At 31.9% G+C, this 12,205-nt stretch overlaps 1 protein-coding gene across 1 annotated transcript in view; it reads left to right on the top strand.

Moving 5' to 3' along the window:
• Positions 1-12,205, top strand: part of LOC106471592 (muscle M-line assembly protein unc-89-like) — a gene marked incomplete at its 3' end in the record, with an annotated part of 69,587 nt that overhangs the window by 2,804 nt on the left and 54,578 nt on the right. Inside the window, exon 2 of the mRNA XM_022400209.1 lies at positions 7,207-7,369. Within this exon, the coding sequence (XP_022255917.1) occupies positions 7,207-7,369 (163 nt within the window). The remainder of the gene's footprint in view (positions 1-7,206; positions 7,370-12,205) is intronic.

Genomic DNA, 12,205 nt, shown 5'->3' with positions numbered 1-12,205 from the left:
CACTTTCTTTCATAAGTTCAATTTATAAGGATGATGAGAGAACATGTCTCTTTCATAAGTTCAACTTATAAGGATGGTGAGAGAACATGTCTCTTTCAAAGTTCAACTTATAAAGATGGTGAGAGAACATGTCTCTTTCATAAGTTCAACTTATAAGAATGGTGAGAGAACATGTCTCTTTCATAAGTTCAACTTATAAGGATGGTGAGAGAACATCTCACCATCCTTATAAGTTGAACTTATGAAAGAGACATGTTCTCTCACCATCCTTATAAGTTGAACTTATGAAAGAGACAGAACATGTCTCTTTCATAAGTTCAACTTATAAGGATGGTGAGAGAACATGTCTCTTCCATAAGTTCAACTTATAAGGATGTTGAGAGAACATGTCTCTTTCATAAGTTCAACTTATAAGGATGTTGAGAGAACACGTTTCTTTCATATTTTTTTAATTAAAAAAGCCCCTTCACATTTGAAAAATGCGAGATATTATTTCCTTCCAATATAGCAGTTGTCTTTCATCCGCCAACGTTTGAAGCCAAATTACACTCATGCTCTCTGTAGTCTCAACAGTCTCATTTCTTGAACATCTAATTAGCTTTATTTATGTCAGAAAATATTATCATATTACCCGAACTTAATATTGTTAATAATTAGTTTTATATTATAGTTCCAAGCATTTCTGTTAAGCCTGCCTATTTAGAATAATAATCTAAACATGAAGTGCATAGTTTCCATGTTTTGACTTGTCAATACTAAAATTCGGGGCTCTATCCCTGTAATATGCAAAGCACGGATAACCCATTGTGCAGCTTTATACTTAATAGGCAATAAACGTAAATAAATTCTTACTGCGCATGCTTATAATGGGCCAGACAAAATATGGGGAGTAGGGGGGGGGGGGGTCCGTCAAGATGTGTAGTCCCTGCTTAGTAGCATTGTCAGAAAGCATGCAACACAATACAAATCACTGCCTTTAGATATTATAATCTAGCCAAGATATCATGACTTACGAGTATATCTATTTTTAATAGATTCGAAGCATTTTTAATATCACATTCTTAGCTGGGTTCGTTTAAAGAATAAAATATGCCCTAATTTACTCAAGCCTTCTAATGAAAGAAATCAACTGGAATCCTAGTAACTTTGCAAGTGGCCTAGTCTGGGTTTAAAATAACCATTAGCATACAGTGTTATTACTGTTGTTTTTATTTTTAGCTTACGTTCGGAGAATAAGAGGAATGAGAAGGAACAAGTACAGAAATAGCCTCCACAAGTATTTCTTACATTGCTCCATAGGTGCCCACACTTCAACATCAATACAGTTGTTTCTTAAATTGTCATAATGGCCAGTGATTCTCTCATATGTTTTACTAACTTTTTTACATTTATTTAGTTATGTTTCAGCTTATAAGGTGTGATTCAAAGTCCTGATTATTGTGAAGTAGGTGTGGAACATCGAAAATCTGCTGATATAGGGTGTTTAAGCATATTGTGGGGCATTTCTTACTAGATATGTTGTCATGAGATAAAGGTCGAATCAAGATCAATTAAATGCTATCTCTGAAACTAAAAATACAAGATTAAATTGTTTCAATACAAAGTAGTAGCATGTGGATGACCTTGATTTGACCGTTCTATCGTGTCAAGTACTAAATGGACTCAATATACCCAAGCACGTTATGTGAACAAATTTTTTATATCCTACACCAACTTCAGAACAATAGAAAAACAAATTAAAGACCTTTGTCTCACCCTGTATATATAAATATTGACCACAGCCCAGCTTCTCATTTTTCAATGTATCAATGTTTTATGTATAATAACTTATTTGATTGTTATGTATAAGTTTGATATGGTTAAATCCTTCCATTTCACTTTTTTTTTAACAATTTTACTTCTAGGTTTACTTTATGCTTAAAGATAATTTGCACCCCCCTCCACGTTGGCTCAACGTCTGTGGGCTTATAGCGCTAAAATAGGGTTTCGATAGCCGCAATGGGCAGAGCACAAATATCTCTTTGTGTAACTTTGTGCTTAACAACAAATGTTTAAAGATAATTTTATTTACTCTTAAGAAATCCTTCTGATATGTGGAAAGGTTTCAATTTAAATAAAGTTACATCGATAAGTAAAGTCCAAACTAGTGCTAGATCTCTGTTGACAGTTGGGGGTTGAGTTTTGGAAGATAATAATTTAAAGAGGCTAGATTTAAGGGGTGTTGTAATCATCCAGATACCAACTATCGCGGCATTCTTAAAATTAATTATAGTGTTTTTGATTTTTAGATTTAAGAATAAGAACCTCCAAACAAGCTCCGGATCTCAGTTAAGCACTGTCTCAAACTAATAAATTCAACAGTCTGGTTCAAGCATTAGAAGTATTTCTTCAACTGTCAACAAAGAGGATTTAATCATAATATATTTTTACTTAATTACATGTCATTGATACTCTCGTTAATTCTTGAACTCTTGATTTAATAAAAATAGACACAATATGTAAGTTTCAGGCTGTTTTTTTAATTTAGGGTTGTTTAGAATGTTATGTTGAAAATAAGGCATACTGACTTAGTTGTGATTCCCAGGATTAATTCACTTATGCGGATTGTAATTTATGTTTTTAATTATTTTAATTTGGTTAATTAATTTAAAATTTAATTATTTTAAATTGTTTTAATGTTGTTGTTATGGCTATATTTTTAATGTTGTAATTTAGATGTTAACTAGAGAGCGCTTGACATTAGAATCAAACAAGTTCTAGGAACTAGAGTACCTATAACTTTCGGGAATATTAGCGATCGAGAGACTTTTCTAAGTGTCTAGAAACTGGGCTACAGGAATAAATACAAGTAGACAATTCAGGTGTGGGAAATAGTGAAGAATTTGGATTAGCCGTGAAACTGTACAAGTAGGTATATTTTTACTTTAATCATAGTATAGTTAGTGAGGCATTTTCGTTTGAAAGTCAGTTGTAGACTTACTCACTTAGGCCTCAGGGCCGTAAGAGGCGGTAAAGCCAGTCAAGCCGCCTACACCAATGTAAAAGTGAAGGAATCTTGCATAAACTTCAAGAATGAAATAAACCAACTTCTTATTAAACTGATTGGACTTGTTATTTTAAACTATCAATCTAAATAAACCATTCCAACGAAGGAACAACGTTATAACAATGCTATTGTTATATTGAAGTAAATATATTTAATAGTTAGTAAATATGACTTGGTAAACAATAAAAAAACTATTACAGGTTTATAATTCCATTTTTAACTGGTCCAATTTTAGTTTTCAGCTAGAATCAAAATTAATAGTATTTAATTAAACTACAGTTTGATATAGGGTGTTAAGGATTATGCTTTTTAATAGTTCAACTGCATTTCGTATATACTACTGCTGAACCTGGTTTTCAGTATTTGAAATACATTTTGTCGCTGTTAGCGACGCTTTTAAGTATTTCACATTTGGTCTCAGCTGTCAGTAACAAATACCGTTTAGAGTAGGTGCTGGTTTCCCGCTAATAAAGGCAAGATTGGCAGAATCAAACTGGGAAGCCTGGAGTCATTGTTCCTCAGATAAAGTTTACAATTTGTACTGAAAAAACTACATTTTGCTGGTACCCGAGGCTGTTTTCACTATTTCGACTACATTTTATTATATATGCATCACCATTTTTAACGATATTCATGCAGCTCAAACGAATATCTTTGTTACCTAACTTCACATTTTTTTAAAATGAAGGTCAGTCCTTTGTAAGAGGTCACAAGGTGTTAAATAACAAGCTATAACTGATTCAACATATAAATATCAGGACAACATATACATGTATAAATGGAGAGAACTAGCTTGACGATTTCGTGCAGTTGGAGGATTTTGATTACTTTTTATGATAAAGTTATTCTTAAATAAAGATTTTATTTGAGATTTGCTGTTTCTAAACTAAAGATTATTTTCAACCTATTCAAAGATTACCGTATCTTACAACAATGTTTAGTTAATCCGGATTTACCGTGGGACAGAGGTAAGTTTACGGAGTTACAACACTATGGCTTTGGTCTAGAAAAAAAAAAAGGGAAATTAAACTAAAAAAAAAGTAATTTAATAGGTTTTCTTGATCTGCTATATATTTTGAACAGACAATATGTTTTTTCTAGTTAATGATTTTTTACAAAGCATACCGTACAATAAAATTCATTTTGTAGTAACGACATTCCAATTCAAAATAATTAAATATTTTTTTCATGAAATAAATATACATAATATATATATACATGATCAAAAACCTTAAATCATGAGAGGAAGGTAGTCATTTTATAATATTTTGATGTGACTCAACTAAATTATTCGACCGATTTAATTATCTTGTGTATTTTGAAAAGATTCTGTAGCACATAGCTTTCGATGTATTCTTCATTGATCTTCACTAGATCCCTAATATATCTAATAGACTGCTCAATTTGTCATCTACGCAATTGAAAATGTTTAATGTTTGGAATTTTCAGTCCAAACGGCAACACCTCATACGACACATAGACAAAACGGTCATTTCAAACACACCCTAAGGTTTGAACAACTGACCAGAGGGATGAGGAGCAGTCAGCAGCACATTATTTTAATTACAGCTAATTACGGGATTTACTTTAAAAATTAAATAATACGTTGAACAAACGCCAAGTTTTTAAAATTTTTATTTAAAGAAGGATGACGTTTCGAGCTAGTGCTCTCCTTCAGATCGTACAGTTTACAACAGAATACATAGAACTTGCGTGCATAGTATTTTGAATGATGAGCGTGAAAATTCTTAGCAGAATTACATGTATTACATAAAAGTTATAAACCATGAAAAGATAAAACAGATAGCAATTAAAATTTGAACAAAAAAATGGAAAAATAGAAAACTACAGGAAAGAAAAGCGTTTGTTTCAACCAGATGGTTGTAGGGTCCACAGATTGTAGATTAATCTCCTTTCCAGTCTTTCTGTTTTGTGAATGTCTGTTGAAGCACTAATACGTCCAACGTCCTCAACTGTATGATTGTTGATGGTGAAATTTTTACCGATAGGTGTATCTTAGTTCTTCAGTTTAATATGATTTAGATGTTCTCCTGCTCGATCACCGAGTAGGTGGCCTGTTTGTCCAATGTATAAACTAATGCATCTTTAACAAATTATACAGTAAATGATACATTCAGTGGTACATGTAAAGGAGTGTCTTATGTTGAAAGTTGTGTTCTTTCCTCGTATGTGTTTAGTGCTGTTTATATGTAGACAGGTGACACACCTGTTTCATTTACAAGTGTGAATGCCTGGAGTGTCATTTTGTTTTTGTTTAAGGTTACTGTGCACCAGGATTTCTTTTAGGTTTTTGTCATGTCTGTAAACAATTATGGGTGGGTCCTTGAAAAGAGATTTAGTAGTAGGGTCTTCAGTAAGTATTGTGCAATCTGGAGATCCTACAACCATCTGGTTTAAATGAACGCTTTTCTTTCCTGTAATTTTCTATTTTTTGTTTAAATTTTAATTGCTATCTGTTTTATCTTTTCATGATTTGTATCTTTTATGTAATAGATGTAATTCTGCTTGGAATCTTCACGCCCATCATTCAAAATACTATGTACGCAAGTTCTATGAATTCTGTTGTAAACTGTACGATCTGACGAGAGCGCTAGCTCGAAACGTCATCCTTCTTTAAGTGAAAATATAAAAAACAGGGCGATTCTTCAACCTATTATTTAATCTTGATATTTTCGTCGCCTATGCGATCTCAGCTGTATTTGTCTTTTTTTGTAAAACAGGATTTACTGTGACAGTTATAGCACAACCACAGCTGAAAATGAGTAACTGGTTCAGTGGCTAATCGCGGTTTGAATCTGGGACTTTCCGATTCGCATCCCAGCATGGTAACCGCTACGTCATGCACAGCCGAGAACTAAATAGCAATAATACAATAACAACACTTCGTACACTCAAGGTTACATACACCTGTAAGTCTAATACATTAACGCTGTCACGCAATATATTAAGGTTTAAAGTACTACCAACATATTCTGTATCAAAACACATAGGCACCTGATCATTAAATAACTGGAACCAAACAGTCAAAGGAAAATATAATTCTAGCACGAACATGCCGTCTGACAAAACTCTGCAACACATTAAAAGTGCCCAGTGGCTTAGTGCCATGCATGCGAACTTATAAAACTAAAAACCGGTTTTCGATACTTCGGCGCTCGACTCACAACCTGAACGTCGCGGGTTCGTATCCCCGTCCTACCAAACTAATTTTTCCATTAGTCTGTGGTAATGTTACTTGTATATAATTCTATTTTACCATTAGTCTGTGGTAATGTTACTTGTATATGATTCTATTTTACCATGTAGTCTGTGGTAATGCTACTTGTATATGATTCAACATTACCACAGACTACATGGTAAAATAATGGTAAAATAGAATCATATACAAGTGTAGTCTGTGGTAATGTTACTTGTATATGATTCTATTTTACCATGTAGTCTGTGGTAATGCTGCTTGTATATGATTCTATTTTGCCATGTAGTCTGTGGTAATGCTACTTGTATATGATTCTATTTTGCCATTAGTCTGTGGTAATGCTGCTTGTATATGATTCTATTTTACCATGTAGTCTGTGGTAATGCTGCTTGTATATGATTCTATTTTACCATATAGTCTGTGGTAATGTTACTTGTATATGATTCTATTTTACCATGTAGTCTGTGGTAATGCTGCTTGTATATGATTCTATTTTACCATTAGTCTGTGGTAATGTTACTTGTATATAATTCTATTTTACCATTAGTCTGTGGTAATGTTACTTGTATATGATTCTATTTTGCCATGTAGTCTGTGGTAATGCTGCTTGTATATGATTCTATTTTGCCATGTAGTATGTGATAATGCAACTTCTACATCAATGTATATGATTCTAAGTGTTACTAGTATGTTAGACAGAATCTACTGTACATTAATCTGTTTTGTGTAATCGGAAATCAATAAATAAATAATACATTTGTGTCGGACAATATTCGACCAAGCAGCCGAAACAGAAGAAAGCTCGCTGTTCACGTATTATACTTGAACGCTGTTACGTCTAAATCCTTTGATAGTTATAACTGTATCACGTCTGTATTACTCTAACAGTTAGTAATTTGTTTAAAACGTTATATTAATATTTAATAATCTTCATTTTTAAAAGAAAAATCGATGGGATCGCGCCCACATTTGAAAAGAAGCCGTCCATTCGACAAGAAGACGACGGAAGGAAATTATTTTTCGAATGTCGTATTCTCGCAGACCCTGCCCCTAGTGTATCTTGGTACCATGACGGAGTCCTTGTTAAGGCACAAGGTAGATTTAAGGTAAGCTGAACGTTTGAAATATACAATAATTGTTAATTATATGCATTTTCGTTAATGTATAAATAGAGAAATAGTCGTCTGGTAATTACATACAGCGTTATTTGTGTTATGTAAACTTGTGTGTGTGAACATGGAAAAAAAATTTGTTAACTCTTCTTGATAAGATATTGATATTTATCTTGTTTTGTTAACTCTTTTCCTATCTAAGATATTTATCTTGTTTTGTTAACTCTTTTCCTATCTAAGATATTGATATTTATCTTGTTTTGTTAACTCTTTTCCTATCTAAGATATTTATCTTGTTTTGTTAACTCTTCTCCTATTTAAGATATTGATATTTATCTTGTTTTTTTTACTCTTTTTCTATCTAAGATATTGATATTTATATTGTTTTGTTAACTCTTCTCCTATCTAAGATATTGATATTTATCTTGTTTTGTTAACTCTTCTTGATAAGATATTGATATTTATCTTGTTTTGTTAACTCTTTTCCTATCTAAGATATTTATCTTGTTTTGTTAACTCTTTTCCTATCTAAGATATTGATATTTATCTTGTTTTGTTAACTCTTCTCCTATCTAAAATATTGATATTTATCTTGTTTTGTTAACTCTTCTCTTATCTAAGATATTTATCTTGTTTTGTTAACTCTTCTTCTATCTAAGATATTGATATTTATCTTGTTTTGTTAACTCTTCTCTTATCATAAATATCAATATCTTACAAGATAAATATCAATATCTTAAATAGGAGAAGAGTTAACAAAACAAGATAAATATCAATATCTTAGATAGGAAAAGAGTTAACAAAACAAGTTTTGTTTACTCTTTTTCTATCTAAGATATTGATATTTATATTGTTTTGTTAACTCTTCTCCTATCTAAGATATTGATATTTATCTTGTTTTGTTAACTCTTCTTGATAAGATATTGATATTTATCTTGTTTTGTTAACTCTTCTTGATAAGATATTGATATTTATCTTGTTTTGTTAACTCTTTTCCTATCTAAGATATTTATCTTGTTAAACAATTACTCACTAAATTATTAATTAGAAACCAGAGCTATAACCTGATTTTTAATATATTTTTTTAATTGACTCCTGATTTAAACCTTACATTGTTTCATTACGTCTGATTTAAACCTTACATTGTTTCATTGTTACAAGTTCTTTCTCTCCAACATATAATGATTTTTGTGCTTTTGAACTGATAGAATAATTACATTTACTGCTTTATGAACAAGATTTTATTGTCTGAACGGTTTTTAGCCTGCTGAGACTATCATTCCAAGAAATCATGGTTCGCAGCCCACTGCTGCAAAAACGCGTTCTGCACTTTGGAGCCGTGGGTGCGTTAAAAGAGTGATTGTTAAATCCAACTATTTGGTCTGTCATCTCAAAATTAGAGACGACTATGCGTAGATAGCTCCTTTTTCCTATGAAGCTTAGGACACAAGTTTTGAAACAAACAAACAACTAATAAAAGGAAAAAGAAAGTAGCAAGTTTAATATCGGCAGATTTTAAGAATATTTACAATTATTTTAAGTTATAATCTAATTCTATCAAACTGAAAATGTTAACTTTTAAAGTTGAGCCCAGTTTTTACATTTTAATATATTTTTAAATACTGAATAAAAAATGGAATACTTTCATCAGATGAGGCCACACATTTTCCTGGTGTTTGTTTTCTAAATTATAAGTGATAAATATTTTATGTGATATGGAAGCATTTGTTTTTGTCATTATTATAATTGTTTTAAATCACATGATTATCAGAATTTGTCGATAGGTTATGATTTTATAGCTTACATTAATCATAATCCCAGAATGAGAAGTCTAAGGAAATGGAAAACTAGCGTAGTAGAAACAAAAATCAGTTTTAAAGCTCTTTTAATGTATTTTCGTACTTATATTTCTTGTTAAAACCAAACAAACCAGCCTTTTCTTGTTCTATCTTAAATATAAATTAGTGTATATTTATTAGAAATGGAGAAAGAAACGGCTAAAATGACCTTGACCCATTTTTGAAATCTATCTGATTAATATGGATGCGTTTGTTTGTCCGAAACTTTTCTGTAGAAAGGTTTTTGTTCGAGGAGTCTGGATTGCATATTGGCTTTTCCATTCAGAATCACCTTACCTGTTTTTTGCGTAGTTAAATTTTTAATGCAACATGCATGCTACATAAGGACACAATGTCGTTGTCATCATGTGACGACTGGTTTCGATTTCAGCTTTAGTTTTTTATTTGCAAAGTATTTCACACAAACAACACTTAACCAGCATGTCATTTCATAAAAACAAAAAACAACAAATAACATTACACTAAATATAATGTCTATGGCCTTTCTGACTTATTTAGGTCTAAAATACGCATGCAAAGTTTGTTCAAAACCATATGCTTATCACTTTGTGAATACTCATTCAGACGTTTCTGCATATTCAGCTAAGTTTGACTTCATTATAACTTTAAATTTACTTTACTTTACAATAATTTAGATTTGGTTTGTTTCATAGACTGCTATAAACATATTTTAGCTACTTTTTTCTTTATTCTTCGTTTTTTGGGAATTTATTTGTTTCAACTTGTAAAACTGTGTCATACACTAAACATTCATACTCTGTACACTATTATAAATACCATTACTATGCTTTATTGTTTAGGAGTAGTTTTATTAAATAAAGTTACGTCTACATGAGTTTATTTGTCTGACCGCGTAAAATCTTTTCAAATGGACCAAGATTTAACGATATAACATAATGCCTCTAAGAAACCGTAACTTAAATGGCGTGCGTGAAAATGATAGAATAAGGGATATTCAAGCGAAGGGCATGAAAACTACCGCAAATATTTAACGGGTCGCCGCTAGTATCATGAACCACAACAGTGGTTCATAATGGGGATAGCAAGGAATTGCACAAAACCCTAATAGAACGTTCGGGCAAAAAGCACCATAAACAATAAAGATTCAGTTCAAAGAACACTTCAAAACCTTTAATATTGACTGCTAAGTCTGTACACATAAAAACTCACAAAAAATTACACTTGTAAAACTTACAAGAAAAAGAAAATCTGCTCAAAACGGCCTGTTTGTAATTCTTCTTCTTATTATTCTCTTGCCAGCCTACAACAAAACAGATTGGTATATTGCACCCAAACCTTTTGTACAATCTATACAATTATAATAGTACTGTCTTTTGTATGTCCACGTAACTACTTCGCAGGGTGTGGATGTGTCTTCACCAAAATTGGTATGGAGGTTCATTAGATCCATGCGGGGACACATACAAATTTTCAGTTTTACATTTTGCGTTTTGCGGTTTTTATGGGAGTTTTTGCGTTTATACCACTACTTCGCCCCCTGTTAATGGATCTTCACCAAATTTAGCATGAAGGTTTGTTAAATATATGTGAAATAAATGTAAAATTGCAATTTCACATTTTGTGTTTTGCAGTTTTTATGGGCGTTTTAACAGTTACATATAAGGGAAACAACTTTTGATGTTCCAAGATAACCTTTCATTAATCATGAATTTACATAACTTCCATCCAGGGGACGGGTACTACAGCTAGTACTAAATAAGGTACTGCGGAGGTCGTAGGACTATTGAAAAGTCGATTTGTTTCTTCTACATTCTACATACGTTAAAAAACATTATAATTCTAGTGTAAACGATGCTATCATTACCCCTAGAAGTTAGCTTTCTAACAGATATCTGGTGTTCCGTTAAAAAGCTTAGGTACAGGGTGAAACCGGAACTACAAGCCAATAATGAACATTACACAGCGTGGTCACAAGTAAACAGACACCACCTTTTCAGAAAAAATGAAATTTTTCAGTCATATTCACATGAATTGAAATATTTATAATTTAATTAATATCTAGTAGATCTTCCTTTCACTTCGTGGAGTTCGTTGATCCTTTGGAGCATCGTGAGAATCATCTCGTCAATTTTAGATTGTGGGAATTTCGCCCACTCTTGCTTCAAAACTTGGAGTAGATCGCTCTTTGAAGTTGGTTTTTTTTTGGTTGTTCCTTGCCGTGTTTCCTGAACTGCACGATGATTCTGTTGACTGTCGAAAGTGGGATACCCAAATTCTGCGAAATTTGCCGCTGACTTATTCCACCATCTGCTTGACCAACTAACCACAAATTAGTTAACATAAATCAGTTAAATGACGAAAAATTAGGTGTCTGTTTACCTGTGACCGCTAATTGTAGATGACAGTAACATGTAGTTATTCAATGCTTTATACGCTATACAATCAGTGTCTTTAGAAAGGCAACCCCTATATTATGTATGAAGTGACGGAGTAAAAAAACATCAGTATACATAATATTACATTTATTACACACATTCGTAGAATATTTACTTTTAAAGACACGAAGGTTTATTCAAAGCAGTGTTTTAGACGTATATGTGTTATTTGAAAAGGCTGTTTTCATACTGATAAATTTTATACACGCTGAGTGGGGGTTGTGTCTTAGTTTTAGTATATATATATGTGTGCCCATTGCTATGCATTATATATATAGAGAGAATTTAGTTACTCAGAAACTATAAATACTCATTATATTCTCAAACAAATCTCCATGACAATCTCCAGCTGCAGTTTAACATTTTACATCTCGAACTAATGCGATCAAATAGTCAATAGATATAGTAAATCATCATGAACCGTATCAGCTAGCTACTAGCTAGGTGTATTATCATTACAATATATAAATTTAGCTAACATATCAAGTAATCCTTTTCCCACAGTTGACCATTAAAAAAGCCAGCAAACAAAATAAATAAAAAATTGGGAATTTAAAAATCTGCAAATAGGGATA

The sequence above is a fragment of the Limulus polyphemus genome, unplaced genomic scaffold, assembly GCF_000517525.1.
Source record: "Limulus polyphemus unplaced genomic scaffold, Limulus_polyphemus-2.1.2 Scaffold4718, whole genome shotgun sequence".
NCBI classification, from domain to species: domain Eukaryota; kingdom Metazoa; phylum Arthropoda; class Merostomata; order Xiphosura; family Limulidae; genus Limulus; species Limulus polyphemus.
The sequence above is the reverse complement of the archived record's forward strand: the minus strand, read 5'-3'. Positions and strand labels throughout refer to the sequence as shown.